The sequence below is a fragment of the Alligator mississippiensis genome, chromosome 5 (assembly GCF_030867095.1).
Source record: "Alligator mississippiensis isolate rAllMis1 chromosome 5, rAllMis1, whole genome shotgun sequence".
Taxonomy (NCBI): Eukaryota; Metazoa; Chordata; order Crocodylia; family Alligatoridae; genus Alligator; species Alligator mississippiensis.
The window spans coordinates 203262166-203278394 of NC_081828.1; the positions used below are offsets into that span (position 1 = coordinate 203262166).

General features: G+C 41.6%; 1 protein-coding gene across 3 annotated transcripts in view; it reads left to right on the forward strand.

Moving 5' to 3' along the window:
• Positions 1–16229, forward strand: part of LMBR1 (limb development membrane protein 1) — a 105521-nt gene that overhangs the window by 18507 nt on the left and 70785 nt on the right. Inside the window, exons 4-5 of one of the 3 annotated variants that reach the window (XM_006264387.4) lie at positions 308–447; positions 10131–10234. In XM_006264387.4, coding sequence (XP_006264449.1) covers positions 308–447; positions 10131–10234 — 244 coding nt within the window. Of the gene's footprint in view, positions 1–307; positions 448–10130; positions 10235–13575; positions 13628–16229 lie in introns of those variants that run through there. The other 2 variants (XM_059729182.1, XM_059729184.1) reach the window with 2 other exon arrangements.

A 16229-nucleotide genomic window follows, 5' to 3' on the forward strand; every position in this document is an offset into this window, starting at 1 on the left:
CTTCCCCAGTCTTCATCACATACTTAGGAGTCTCAAAGAATGGTAGCTCATGCTGAAATATTTTTCTAATGTGTGATATTGCACGTGCTTAATTCCTAAGAGGGAAGGTGGGGAATCTAAGAGAATTATTTTACTCTAATTTTGATAATTCAGGAAACCATTTTATAAGTATAATCTTTTGATATGAGTAGTTTTTTGGTACCAGAGTGTCGATCATTTTTATTGAGCAATGAGTGAATTAGATTTAACTGCTTCTTTGCTGTTTGAAACATTGACAGTAATAGTGATACATTTCTTTGACTTTCAGGCTGTTTTTGAGCACCTTCACTCTTGCAGTTTCAGCTGGTGCCGTCCTGCTTCTACCTTTCTCAATAATCAGCAATGAGATCCTGCTATCTTTTCCACAGAACTACTATATACAGTGGTTAAATGGCTCTCTAATCCATGGTTAGTACTTAGCAAAATACAATTCAAACTGGCACCTTAATTTAAAGTGCATTAATAAAAACATTGGGATTGATCTATGATAATACTGTTTGTTTTTCTTTTACATACTTACTGTCACAATGGCTTAGAGTTGCAAATGAGCTGTTGATATGCTGCTGGTGAGTTCAGCATTTATACTAGTACACTGCAGTGTAAGTCTTCAGAACCCTTGCATTTTTAGGGTAATGTGGACAAAGGAAGGTAATGCAAAAGTTTTATTATTGCATACATAAATATCTCCTATAGTATAAGAACTGCCTTTTCAGGAAGTTCTGAAATGTGGGAAATATGTAAGTGATTGGATTTCTCCTTTACCTATAATTGTGATAATCTGTAAACCTAAAAGGCATATTAAGATAATTTTTTAATTTTATACTTTTGTTACAAGAAACTTAGTAACTTACAAGAAACTTGGTTGGGTTGAGAAACAGTGACGTTTAACTGATACCTTCTTTTTAAATGTAAATCATGTATATGACATATGTTGATTGTGTGCTTATCACAGTTGGTATGGTGCGTATCTAAACGAAATTATTCAAGTTATTGCTTCTCTGCCTGCAAGGACAGTGTCTAGTTATTTGGGTGCTATGTGAATTCAAATAATGGTTAGCATGCATAGCATTGTGCAGGCATATATAAAGGAGCTAATATGTGAAAGACCCAAAGTCAAGAGGCATATGTACAAAAGCAAGTGAACCTTTGCACCATTTGCAAGAACAGAAGTGTAAATATAGAATTAAAGATTATAAATAGGATGGATTGAAAGGAAGGCTTGAGGAATATAGTAGTCGAGAGACTGCAGTTGCCTTGGTTTGGGGCTATGAACTCTTTTTACTATTTTCATAGATGTGTATTGTTTAACTCTAAACTCTAAAATCTCAACATATCTTATGTTTTAGTGAATGTTACCATCCATCTCTGTTTTATATGAGAACTTTCTTCATGTTGAAAGAAATTTCAGTTTTTCGTATGTAACCTGAAATTTCTGTTTTGTTTGAATCACTTTTATGAATTATAAAAGTGAAAAATACAAGACACTTAAAATGCAGTTGGCTTTGCCCAAAAATACACACTTTCTCATCCTCTGTGAATCAGGTGTGATGCTAGTGAAGTTATAATTTTGCATATGAGCTGCAGAGTTGAAGCTGCGTCTTGGAGAAGAGGGGCTGATTATCATTTGATTTAGATGTTTCTCTCATATGCTCTTACTATAGTACATTTAATGGAGGAAAAAGATAGATGTGCAAACCTTTATTTTGGCTAGACTACTAAAAGATAGGGGTGCACTGATAAAAATGTTTTTGACCGATTACTGATGGCCAATTATTAACCAGCCATATCGGCCAGTACCGATCTGATGGCCAACGTGCATGTAAGTCTGCGAGGGAGTGGGGTGGGGGGGAAGATTGAGGCCCCCATGGTGAGGGAATGGGGCCGGGGCAGGGGCAGGTGATGCCCAGTTGGGGTGGGACAGGGTGGAGCTGTGGGCGGCTTGTCCAGGGTGTGGGGGGCGGCTCCCTGCTGCTGCGTGCACCCCTGGAGAGGCATGGGGGCATGTGCCCCTTGGATTTGTGTGTGGGGTGAGGGTGGGTTGCAGGCTTGGGGTGGGTGGGGGTAGGACGGGTGGCAGCGGCTCTGGGAGGGGTGGCTATAGCCCATCCCTTGGCACTGCCCACCTGACCCGAGCACAGTCCCAGTCCAAACCCCCCTCCCCCCACCCCAAAGAGTTTGGTACAGCCCCTGGCCCCAAGCCCTCAGTGGGCAACCCGTCCCCACCCTGCGCACAAATCTGGGGGGCACATGCCCCCATACCTTCCCTGGGGGTGCACGTGGCAGTGGGAAGCTGTCCCCTCTTCCCTCCACCGCCCCCTGAATTAGCTGTCTGTGGCTCCACCTTGCACTGCCCCAGTGCAGCAGCACCTGCCCCAGCCCCGCTCCCTCACTGTGGGGGCCTCAATCGGCCCCTTCCCCTGCAGACTTACTGGCCGGGTGCTGCTCTCCAAGCTGCAGGGCTGCATTCCTGGTCACGTGCATGCTGCGGCTGCGCACAGGCATGCAGCATTTATTGGTGACATTATTGGCTACACCAGCCAAAAAATGCTGATTGTCGATAATGTCAGTTTTCCTTTTATCAGTGCTGATACGATATATCGGTGCACCTTTACTAAAAGAAAAAGATAGCTATTTGGTGAATTACTAAGCAGCAAAGGGATCTAATTCTACTTGGGGCTGCTTGGTCACTGTTAGAGCTGAAAGTTTAATATTATGTGATTTTTAACAGTATATATGCCACCTGCTACAGAGGAAGGCAAAAAGCCTCATAGTCTATACCAATCTGATTTTGGGGTAAAATTGCTTCCTGACCTCAAATACAGCAATCTGTCTGACCCTGAGCAAATGGGCAAGACCCTCTAGCTAGGAACCTTTGGGTTTTAAGACCCAGCAGGAACACTGGCACATCCCAGTCTGAATCCCTGGCCTTGGCTGCAGTCAATGCCCAAAGTTTCTGAGGAAAATGTAGCATCAGGAAAAAATTCTGTCCCATTCCCATGTGGCAGCCAGCAAAGCCCCGAAGCATTGGAAATGCTCACAGTAGAACATAGACATAGCTATGGCTAGATTCTTTCTGACCAATGCTTGCCCAACCTCTTCTTGAACACCTCCAGTGATGGGGGCGTCCACAACTTCCCTAGGCAGTCTATGCTGCTGCCTCACTGTTCAGGATTTTTCTGATATCCAGTCTAACTCTACTTATGTTGCAACTTCAGGCCATTGGTCTGCATCCTCCTCTCTGCAGTGAGAGAAAAGGTGCTTTCCCTTTTCTTTATGGCAGCCCTCTAGGTATTTGAAGGCTGCTATCATGTCCCCTCTAAGTGCCTTTTCCACAAGAACATGCCTAGCTCCTTCAGCCTGTCCTTGCATGACTTGCCTTCCAAGCTTTTTATCATTTTTCTTGCCTGCCCCTGGACCGTCACTAACTTTTCCATGTCCTTTTAAAAATGTCGAGCCCAAAACTGCACACAATATTCTACTTGGCCTTATGTAAAGGGGCACGATCACCTCCCATCTCTTGAACCTAATGCTTCTATTATGCAATTCAGAACCACATTTGCCTTTTGTTCAGTTGCATCCCAGTGGTGACGCACACTGAGTCTGTCCTCCACCAGAGTTCCCAGATCCTTCTTCGTAGTGCTGCCATCCAGCCAGCTGTCACCCATTTTGTACATGTATTTTGGATTATTCTTCCCCAGCTGTAGCACCTTGCACTTGTCAGTATTGAACTTCATCCTGTCAGCTCCAGCCCAGCTTTCCACTCCATTGAAATTCTTCTGAATTGTGCTCCCATCCTCCAATGTGTTTGCAGTCTTCCCAGTTTTGTGATGTCTGCAAGCTTGCTTGAGAAGCTTTCAGTGTCAGCTTCCCCATCATTAATAAACATAAGCAGCACTGGGCCCAGGACAGATCCTGGGGGACTCCACTCAAAACCTCCTGTCATTCTGACTTGGCTCCATTTTAATTACGGTTTGCTTACAGCTATTGAGCCTGTTGTCTATCCACCTTGTAGTAGTTTTGTCTAGCCTAAATTTCTCCCGTGTGTTTGAGAAGGTCATGTGGGGCCTTCTCCAAAGCCTTGCTGAAATCCAGATATGCCATATCTACAGCATTTCCTTTATCCTTCCATGTAGTTACTCTGTCGAAGAAGGAGATGAAAATTATCTGACATAAATTTCTTTTTAGTAAATCCATGCTGCTGCCTTTCCTCCTTCAGATGCTTGCAAATAGCTTTCCTTAAACTATGCTCCCGTAGCTTCCAGGGTATTGAGGGTGTGACTAACAGCTCTGTAGCTCTCTAGATCCTCCTTTTTAATTTATTTATTTATTTATTTATTTATTTATTTATTTTTTTTTTTTTTTTAATGGAGCACTGTGTTGGTCTTTTTCCAGTCCTCTGATACCTCACCCATCACCCACAATTTCATGAGTATTATTGCCAAGGACTCCAAGATCTCAGAGATGCAAAGCTATGTGTAATTGGGGCAGTTGGACTTCTGTGCAGTTTTTTCACCTTCCACGTGGCAGACAGTAAATGCAGTAGGGGCTATGCTAGATTTGGAATCTGTAGACTTCAGACGCACATTACCTGGATCCTTTATTGAGGGCTTCTTCCTCTGTGCCACTCTTACCAATGTTAAACTTCCCAACGTGTGGCAGTACAGCTGGCTCATCTATGTGGTGCTTGTGGCTTCCAAATACTGCCTAGAGACTGTGAACCTCCTTCAGTACAACTTGAAGTGAAGGGTTAGTAGTTTTGTTGCATCTGCCTCTATCATGTCTCTCATTTTCTATTAAATAAATTGAATTTTGCTTTCAAGCTCCTTCTTAACTTAGTCCTCTTCCCATTTATTGCTGTACCCTTATGTATAAACTTTGCAGTACAAATAGTTTCCCTCCTGTCTGCTAACCTCTTGTCCTTCAACTCTTTCCTCACAATTATAGTTCCTTCACTAATCGCTCAACATCTACTCACTCTTGTATTTATTATAAAATACAACTTTTGTTAGAAGCCCAACAAATTTTTAATCCATCAAATCGATTTTTTTTTTTTTTTTTTTTTTTTTTGCTCTTGGACAGTATTAAACCAGCATTCTCTCCATTTCTTGTTTTCCATCCTTTCAACACTAGTCAAAATGGTGTTTCTTTTGCTGTCTAAACTGCAAAAGATCTTGTTTTGCACCTGTAAAGTATCATGCCTATCAGTGAAGACCATAACAGTAACTATAGTTTCCTTTTTAAGCCATTACAATTTTAGTTCTGTTGGAAAGTGCGACTGTAGTAGGGTATTTCCCCTTCAAACTGTGTGCGACTGGGTGGTTGCCTAGATCTTTAAGCCTTTTGCTCTACCATATAATGTCTTTATTCATGTAGTAACAAGTTATCATTGCTTTGACAGTAAAGCTTTACTGTTAACATGAGCACACATCTTTCTGTCACTTTTTAATATGGGGACAGAATGGGAAAAGATCCTACTTTTATTTAAATCATACTTCTGATATATTTTAAGATAGCTGCAGCACTAAAATGGCTGAGGTTAAAAAGTTGAAAGTTATCAGGGAAATAACTCAAATTTAGAAGCGCCCTAGAATTTTCTAGTAGACATTTTGTTTTGATTTGACCAAGTAGTGAGTCCTGAAAATAATAGTTTGTTCTTATTCAGCATCATTGCTATATTTTGGGTACTGGTTTCCAATGACTGGATTGGTCCTGCATGTGTGTGTGAATTATTTCACAAACTTTAGCTGTGTGTTACCAGATTTAAGAGAAGGTGCACAGCAGGTGTTTTCTATGAAGTTCATGGAAAAGAATTAATTTCAGGATTTTGCATCATCTTTACACTGCTGGAAAAACAAATGCTTCAGTTTCTAATATTTGTGGGGGAATGGCTCCCTCTTGTGGACCTCATCTGCTATGTATAACCTACTGCTTCAGTGCTGCCTAGTTGCATTCCAGTTCATTGAATTATTTAAATTTTTTCTTTCAAAGGCAGTTAGGAAATGAGTGAGTCAGCTGTATTAACACAAGCTGTGTGGTTCAGTGTGGGTAAGGGAGACAGAGCAAGGATTCAAAAACACAACCTTGATTTTCTTTTAAGCACTTAAAAAAAAAATCAGATAATGACTGCCCAGACATCCATAACTCTTTATCTACAAGGTAACAGTCTTTAGTTGTGGATCATTTATTTCTCAAACAGCACTAATTTGGGGTGCAGTTCTTATCTGTTGCAAGTATCTCATAGTTTTAACTCTTCAGACAATATATCTATTTCTATCTTGCCTTGATTCAGGACTGTAACAATTGGTGGTGATTTACAGCATACTGGCCATGTCCACAGGAGACTGACTGCACACTAGCTTGTTACTACTGTGCAGTAGCATTCCATGGCACAAAGTATGATGTGATGTGACGCTCCTGTCCATTAGTAATGAGCAGTCAGCATCATGAAAAGACCATTCAGCGATGCTTGTGTATGCAAGTACTAAATGACTGCGCAGTAACAGCTGCGCAGTCAGCATCTTGTGTAGACATGGCCACTAAGAAAAGAATGTATACCTTAGCTTTAAAATAAGGCTGAAAGTATAAAACCATCCAATACGAATAATGTGGTGAAAGCTGATCTGCCAGATGTTCCTAGAAATGCAGCTAACAATAGTAAGATTTTCATTCTTGCTGTTCTACATGTGTCCAGCAGGTGGAGGTAGAACTTAATGAAATTTAGGAAGCAGAATTGCTGAGTATATAATCTGAGTTTGCAAAATGTTCAAGATCTCAGTTGTCAGCATTTTATTTAATTTTAATTTTTTTTGTTTTATTTTGCTGCTTGTTTGTTTGGTTTTGTGGTTTTAATTTTAAATTATTTAATTTAATTATTAAAAATTGCTTAATTTTTTTTTCCTTGACATTTTCTTAGGTCATTACAAATAAATATAAAACTCATCCTTGTGAACACATTAGAAAAATCTTGTACTTCATAAGATTTAATTGAGCCTTTATTATTAAGCCCTGCCAACAGTTGGAGGTCTGCAAAGTATCTTTAGCATGAAGTCATTTAGGTGGGAAAGTCAATGTTTACTTTTCAATGTATATTTGACCACTATATTATCCAGTTAGTGCAACAGATTGGGGAAGGAAAAAAGCACAAAATTCTAGTCAGTGAAGTTGGCACAGACTTCTTTGATATTACCTATAACCAACTGTTGCACAGTCTTGGGTGGGGGGGTGGGTGCATGTTTGTGAACGCTGCAGTAATGTCTGGTCTTTGAACATCCCTTGAAGCCAGCATGGGTGTAGCTTCTAGAGTTGCAAGGGAGCGCAGGGTCGTTCCTTAATCTGACACATTGGCCTTTTGATCCCTCATCGTCCCTGGCTCTTTGTGGCCTTTACTCAAGGAAATAGCATCTCGTTCAGTTTGTGAGAACAAGTTAAAGTTACCATATGTCCGGGTTTCCCCGGACATGTCCTTTATTTTTTTTTTTGTCCTCCTGTCCGGGCGGGTTTTTAAAATGCAATCAAGTGTCTGGGTTTTTGCTCTGCCTCTGCTTTTCCCCAGTACTTGCGACTTAGCTGCTTGGGGCTGGGAGCAGTGAGGGAAGGTGACTGGCTGTTGGGGATCATGTGCTCTGTATGCAGATCCTGGCAGCTGCTCACAGGTAAGAGAGAGAGACACGGAGGGGTACCAGCAGAGCTGGGGGGGCAGGGAGCTGTGGTTTGGGAGTGGTGTACTGGTAGGCCTGGGGGGCATGGTACAGTTGGTCAGGAGTGAGAAGCAGCAGCAGGGCTGGGGGGCCTGTGTCTTAGGAGTGAGGGGCAGAGGCAGGGCACGGGCAGATCACTGGCACCCCCCAATTATATACCCCCCCCACAGGTATCCTCTTTTTTGATATTGGAAATATGGTAACCCTAAAGTGCAAACCCAAGTTCCAAACAGCAAGCAGACAACTATGCTTCAATAAAGGCATTTAATGGGGCAAAGGCCTCCCAGCCAGAAGTTGCCAGCGGCCTTCCCCCTTCAAAGTGTTAAACAGTTCTTTTATCCCAAGTTCAGCCTCCACAGCCCAGAGCACCCCTAGTGATTTGCTCAGCTGTTTCCTTTCCAGCCCCTGAGCCCTGGAGCTCCTCAGTTTCTTTCTGACTTCAGACTCTCTCCTCTGATTGGTCTTCGGGAGCTGACACCCTGTTTGTTCACACACTATTCTCCCTTGTTATGTTTTTATCTCTGTCTCTTCCCTTTTGCAGCCTTGAGCCCACCAAGCCCAACTGAACCATCAGTATTAACAGGACTTCAGTAGCTATGTTGAAGATTCCTCTTGTCTTGTCCTGTACGTGGGCCACTATTGTCACTTATTAATCCTTCTTTCCCTCTATACTAACATTATAGATGAAAATGAGTTGCACGTTATAACAACATGAACAGAGTTAACGCAGAAATATTTCAATAAGCCCCATGGTTTGACACATCAACTAATGTTACTTTTTGGTTTTTTTTCAGTAAAGTTTAGTATTTTAGTCTATTGTTAAGTGTAGGTGTTTCCATAATTGGAAATATATTTTCAAATAATGTAGTGGTTCCCATTGATTTAATGTAGAATTTATTTGAATCACAAATTTTTAAAAATTACTTTGCTGCCAACTAGCTGGTCTCTGTAAATAAAGCCATAACTCTGAAACTTACTTGATGTTTGGTGGAAGCTTTTGTTGAAAATTATTTGTTCCGTTAGGCAGTTGTTTGCTCTGTTTTCTTTTGCAAGTTTTTACTTAATATAGCTCTTAAAATTGCGAGAATTAAATGATAAAAGCCAGTGAAATCCATCTTCCCATCAGATAAATAAGGCCACACATTGCGAACAGTGAAAGAAACTAAGTAAAAAACACTTCATGTGTAAACACATGAAACTGGAGTGTGATACTCATGGTCACTTGTTCACTTGCTGGGGGGAGAGAGGCTGGGGGGAAGGAATAGTGTAGAATTTCTTCCTCTTTGGTGCCCTCTATATGTTACATGTATTGCACAATTACCTGGTTGATTGCACAATTAATTTAGACCAGCTACATATGCAAATCAACTATCATGCCTTAAAGTCCATCCAGCTATAAAGTTAAAGCTGGAAAATATGTAATAATTTCATAGCTGATTTCTATCTAGCTTTAATTTGAACATATAGAATAGCAGAGCCCCTGTGGCGGGGAGTCCCATCAACTGATGAGACTCAGATGTGGCAGCACTTCAAGTCCTGTTCAGTGAGGCGCTACTGCAGAGTCTTGTCAGCTGTGGGACTCCCAATTGTGGGAGGTTGCTACTAGTATGCTGATGCAGGGGGAGCCAAGGCTCCCCCTGCATCAGGAATAAGGCATGATAGTATCTGATGCTGGATCGCACGTGTGGCATGGCAGGAGGTGCAGTTAAGGTGTGACAGGATCAGACATGCAATCTACCTTTACCTGAAAGCTTAGAGCAGCGATTCTGAACTGAGGGTACATGTACCCTCAGGGGGTATGTGAAGCCTCATCACGGGGTACGTGAGATATATTTCATATGCTGTCTAACACAGGTTGAAGGGCCTAAAAAAATTAATTTCCCATTGAAAGGGGGTACGTGAAGTCTCACTTTGGGACCAAGGGCTACGTTGACTGGAAAAGGTTCAGTATTGTTGGCTTAGAGGGTCCCTTTGTTCTGTACCTGCAGTTAAGTCTTTGTTGCTCTTCTTGGAGGGTCAGTGCTTCATGACTGGTAGCCTGGCTTTCTCAGTTGAGGATCTCTTGCTTTGGGATTACACAGCTTTACAATTTAAATCAATTAACCTGTGGGAATTGTAAGGCAAGTTATTTTATAAATTCCTGGGCTGAAATGTTCTTTAGCATTTGTCTTGCCCAGTTGTCTTTCATATATGCTTTAAGAACCAGAGAGAGTTGCAGCAGAAGGTGAGTAACATGAACCCTTCATTTATATCTGTAAATATTATATATGCTATATTTTTATTTGTAAAAAGCTTACCAAATTGAAAGGCAGTCTCAGGAATTTCAGTAAGTTTAATAACAATAAAGAATCTCTTCTAAAAAGTAATGTGGTTTTTTTTTTTTTTTAATTTCAGGATTGTGGAATCTTGCTTCTCTTTTTTCCAATCTTTGCTTGTTTGTGTTGATGCCCTTTGCCTTCTTTTTTTTGGAATCAGAGGGATTTGCTGGCTTAAAAAAGGTGAGAAAATGTTAACATTAATGCATGTGGAATAAATTCCATTGCAGTTCCAAAGCTGTAATTGCCATAGCATCAAGCAGTTTTTCATTTATTTAGTTAGCTAGTTATTTATATGTATGCATAGATATTGAAACCATGTTACATGTGTGTGCAGAAAGAAAGGAACATAATACATGTAATTGTTGCTATGGTTCGATTAAAAATTTCAGTTGCTGTCCTAAGGAAACTTGTCTATTTATACCATAGCTAGACTTGGTTAGCTTTTAAAAGTTAGTCAGCTATTGTTATAGGCCAGATTCAACTAATATTTTTTTAACTTAATTTCTTGACAGTTGCTGAATGAGGATGATTAATTTTGGTGGCATGACTTGTAAAATGTATTCTGCAGTCATTCCTTGAATAGAAAGTAGAGGATATTCAGTAGAAAAGGGAGGAAGAGAGGCTTACTGAATGTCTTTTAGTGAAGATAAAAAGAAAAAGAACGATTGCTATGGGGTAGGGTTTACTAAAATGACGCTGACCCTAAGTCCTGGTTTAGACAGGACACTCATGGATTCCATAGCTCGTTCCCAGCCAGTTGGTCAAAAGTCCTGGGCTGGAGTCTGGCAGGGAAGTGGAGTGGCATGGTGATTCAGGCAGGTGGTTGGTCAGGCATCGCTGCTGCTGTGTAGGAGCAAGGATGTGCCAGGGTGGCACCTGCTCCAGTCTAGCCACCTTGCTTCCATGCAGCAGCATTCAGCAAGACCAGTACAAGCACCTGGGACAGTATAACTGCATGCACAAGTATAGATTGGGATATGACTGGCTAGGCTGAAGTAGAAAAAGACCTCATGGTTACAATAGACCGTACATTGAATATGAGCTGACTGTGAGCTCTTACTGGAAAAACAGCTAGTGGCATGCCAGTTGTATTAACAGGAGTGTCACTTGCAAGTCAAGGGAAGTGATTCTTCCACTCTTTTCAGCACTGGTGAGGGTTTACCGGGAGTACTGTATCCAGTTTTAGGCTCTATGCTTTAAGAAAGGTATGGACAGACTGGAGAGGGTCCAGTGTAGTAATTAGCTGAAAATCAAAAAAGAATTGTATTAAAAATTGGAAACAAGAATGAATGGCTAAGGATGAATATAAAAGACTAGCACAAGCATGTTATGACAAAATCAGGCTAAGGCTTAAAGCTACAAAGGGATATAAAAAGGCTAATTAGAAAATTATAAATAAATTTAAAATATGCAAGAGGCAAAGGGTATAGGCCCATTACTCAGCATAGAACATAAATCAATGATAGATGACAAAAAGATGAAATGTTTTTGTATGCTTCAGTCTTCACAAAAAACGTTAACTAATGCTTATCTCAATGTGAACAAAAAAATGGAGAAATGAGTGTCATAAATTCCAGAATAGATTAAAAAAGTTGGATTTATTCAAGTTGGAAGACATGATGAAATATAATCTAGCATACTTATGGAAGTATATAAAGCTGTCTCTGAACCATTATTCACCTGTCCTTCATAAGGTCCTGAAATTCCAGAGGACTGGAAAAGGGTAAACAATAGAATCTGTCTCTGGGGAGAGGGGGGGATAAAGACCCGAAGAATTATAGATGCTGCATTTCCATGAATCTAAGGTGACCCTGAGTTCAAGATGACCTCCCAATAATTAAATTCCCCACAGTCTCTGCTGCTTTCCCTGTCTTACTTCCTTCAGAGGTTGCTTGGACTCTATTCTCTCCTGTGTCATGGAGCATAGCATGTGGAAGTTCAGCCCTTGCTGGCCTGTGCAGCAGCACTGCTGACTGGCCATACAGGGAATGGAGTTTCCATTGCTCCATGCCTGGGAAGAAATCCATCCTGAGCCAGAGCTGAGATATACCTGACAATAAGGGAAGGAAAGGAGGCAGAGGAGGGTGCAGAAGCTGCGGAGGGAAAGATAGGTGGGGGGCAGGTGGCTGCTGTGGGTCTGACTCTGTCCTCACCTTGTCTTAGATTTGAGTAAATGCATTAAGTTAGACTAGCTTTTGATAACTGGAAAGTTCCCTGAACCAAATGTAAAACAATCCAGTTTTTAAGTAACTTGTAACATAATAAAGTGACAAATAGTCAGCATGGATTTGTTGAGAACAGATGTCAAACCAATGTGATTTTTCCCTGTTTTGACTCTGCAACTGATCAAGTGCAGTGGTGCTTGATCACCAGGGCTGTCTGGTAAAAATGGTGCTTAACAAGCAGGGCTGTGCAAAGCTTTGGTAGCCGATTTCAATTCGGCGGAGATTTGGCCCGATTCAGTGGCTGAATCTCTGAATCCGAATCAAGTTGGGAGACCAAGTAAAAGATCCGAATCAATTTGGAAAGTATTTGGCGCTGCTTCGGAAATTTGCCCATGGACTAAACAGGCAGCAGTACTCACCATGATTTACATAGCTGCCTGTGGTAGGTGGACTGGGGAGGAGGAGGAAAGAGGCATGGTCGGGAGGGGGGGTGCAGATCAGTGCCCCCACAGCGAGGGAGGGATTGTGCCTGGGAAAAGCTGCCCATCTGGGGTGGGGGAGGCGGGCAGGGGGACAGACTTGTGGAGAAGGGCTCCTGCCACTGCATGCCACTGTGCACTGCTGGTCTGGGAGGGCATGGGGGTGGGTGTGTGCCCCTGGATCTGTGTAGGGTGGGCTGGGTTGTGCTAGGATCTGGGATCCCCCATTTGCTGGGAGCAAGCTGTGCCTGCATCACAATTCCCCTCCCCTCCTCCCTGGCCTGGCTGGGCAAGCGGCAGCAGGGCATAGTCCTTGCTCCCAGCACTGCTGCACCCACATCCTGTGCCCCCCTTCCCTTCAGGGCAAAACCAGGTGGAAATGTCAAGCAGTGTCCTTTAAGAGCTTATCTTGAGTCTAGTATTAAATACTTTTATTAACTTTAGGTTGTGGATTAGAGAGTATATTGAGAGTAGGGAGTGCATATTTGAAGATGACATCATGCTAGGAGCAGTTGAAATGCTTTGGAGGACAGGATTAGAATTTAGAATAATCTCAAGTAATGGTCTGAAATCAGTAAAATGTAACTTATTAAAAAGCAGGTGCAAAATACTACATGCAAGAAGTAGAAAATTTCAAATCCCTAAATATGAAATGGTGAATAACTGTGTAGACTGTAGCCTTCAGATGCTTTACTGAAGTACTATAATGAATCAGAACTTAAACATAAATCAACAATGTAATGCTGTTGCAAGAAAGTAAAAAGTAACTTCATTATTAATTTGGGTTAGGACTATGCAATAAGGCAGGCCATTTGAGACTGAATCAGAATTTATATTATCATAGTTACTTATCTCTTTACAGCTGCTGTAACCCAGTAGCCAGTCTGAATGTGGAGTTCTTTGTGTCTGTCCCTCGTGGCTACCACGCTGTAAGCTCTCATCAAAACTTGTCTCGTTGTAACTTGTTTGTGTAGGCTAGTGCACTGGCTGCCTTTGCTGACCCTGGGGAGTTCTTAATGGTGGTACATAGAAAAATATATTTAAAAAATAAAACTTTAGACCAGTGGTGCTTCACCCTTTGGCCCCATAGGCAAGATGAGTGGCATGGGGCTGACTCCTGCGCACCCAGATCAGGCCCCACATGCCCAGATCAGGCCCTGTGCTGCCTCAGCCTGGATCTTACCTCACACCACCCCAGCCCCATGTGTCCAGTCCAGCTCACAGGGCTCTCCATCTGCCTGGGAATCTGGCAGTTGGGGAGCATACTGCTCAATTAATACTGGCACTGCCTCCCAAATTTTTGGACCTGTGAAGAAGTCCTGCAAGCCAGATGACACAGCTCTGTAGCTCAGATATGGTCTGAGGGCAGCTCTGTCTTCAACAGATCTGAAAGGGTGCATGTACCCTGACTACATCAGATTGGCTCTCTAACATGCAATTTTAAAGGTGACATAAGCAGTGTTAAGAGAAATCTTTCCAAAGCTTGGGGTGCTACACAGGCAAATGGGAACTCCAAGTTTTGCAGGGAAAGCATGGATATGATGCTTATGGTACTAAAAGAACTCCTTTCTTCTCTTCTCTTCATTTGGAAGACACATTTCAGTCAGGACTGCAGCAAAGTTCCTTCCTTTATTTGCTTTCCTATAAAGACCTCAGGTAAATCTTGAATCATGGATTGGGAGAGGATTTGCATAAATCAACTGACATTACATAAAATATGTCTTCCCACTCAGACATCTTGGAGCTTTATGCTTGGTGTGCACGGTTTTTACTACTCCTTCCTCAAAGCTCACCAATCCTAATGCTCAGTGACACTGTATTAACAAAGGAGGAGCAAGATCCTTCTCAGTCTGTTGAGAAGCTATCTCTATTTGTGAATGATGCATTTGGCCTTGCATCGTATTGGTAGCAGAGTTTTCCAAAAATCACAAATGGTGTTTTAAAGATTCAGTCTTGTAAAATATTTTTCTCAGATATTCCCAGTTGTAGTTATATTTTTCATAACAAACATTTAACATTCTGCCCATGCTGTGTAACGTGTAATTGTTACATTTCTCATCTTGTGGACGCAGGGATTAGTTGATACTTGATATTCTTTGTGGCTTGGAAAAGAAGCAGGTTCCAGCATAGGTCATGAAATTCTGAGATTCAGACTTGGCGAGTGTGTTAGCACAATCTCCAGTCTCCCAGAGTAGCTAAATGTTTTATCTCAGAGCAAAACACCTTAAACCAAATCAATATGGAAGACCATAGTGGTTTCTTGGCACCAGCTTTCACCAGTGATGGGTCTGATTCAATGATGGTAGACTGTTTGCCAGCCCTGAAGCCATCAGCTTAAGGGTCTCTTGCAGTGATACCTGCAAAACGTTGTCTTATTCAAGGTCATGTTTTGTGTCCATGCCCTCCATTGACAGTTTTCAATGGACATATTCATATTTTTGTAGCAGATAACAAGTTCCTTTCTTTCTGGGACCTTGTTTATAGTAAATACTGTTTTGAGCATGTAACAGCCACTGCATTACCAGTTACCAGTGAACACTGCCTTTTTCTTGGTGGTCATCCCCATCCCATCAATTAGCACTTAGGGGAAATGCAGGCATTTGGGGCAGCTTCCCTCCTCTCATCTTCCATGAGGAAGGACATGGTCTTTCACAAGGACATAGTCACCCTTAAACCTTACCCAAAGTTATTAAGATGGTTTCAGCAATCAGACTATTACTTTTCAGTTTGCTTCCCCAAACTGGAGGGATACTTTTTATTAGATGTTCTCATTATTTTTGCTTTTTTATTTAGATTGGACAAAATATTTTGGGAACAAACTGAAGCTAATCAAAGTGTTCACCAACAAAGTGAAAAGCCAATCTTAATCCATTTGGAAGTTGCCCAAATGGCTGTCCAGTTGCATAAGGATTTATCAGCTAGTCAGTCAGATCTTGTACTACCAAGTCATACACTTGCTTAGATACATTCCCTTACCAGGATAACATTCCCTTTCCTCAACTATACAGTAAGGTGAAACTTGATCCGTATTTACCTCTCACTAGTCCCTTTCATTCACCACTTCTAGACTGGGCACTTGCTTTGTTAGGGTTGTCCTTCAGTTACTAATGAAATAGGACTCCTCCCAAGCAAATTGGTAATTAATTTTTGTGAAAAATCATTCAAATTTTCCTTTATAGTAACTGCAGTTCTTTACATGTATTGTCAGTATGGATTTCATATGCTATCTTCCTTACCTGCTAATTCTGCTCCAGTGGGATTATGGATTTCCAGTTGAACTTTATCGGCAATTGAATCTGTTCCTGCTGTTCTTGTCTGTGTGGTGGCTGTGAGTGAACCGAGGGTGCAGATTTGTCCTCCATGGACACTGATATTTAAAACAATCCGATCTCACGTGTATTGTGTACCGTAACTCAATGTGAATGATACATCTTGAACTACAGTTACTCTAAAGTTAGTAACTATTCTTTAAGGCTTGGGTTTAAGACACCTGTAGAGATGGAAACTTTACTGAAAGGGAGCATCTACACA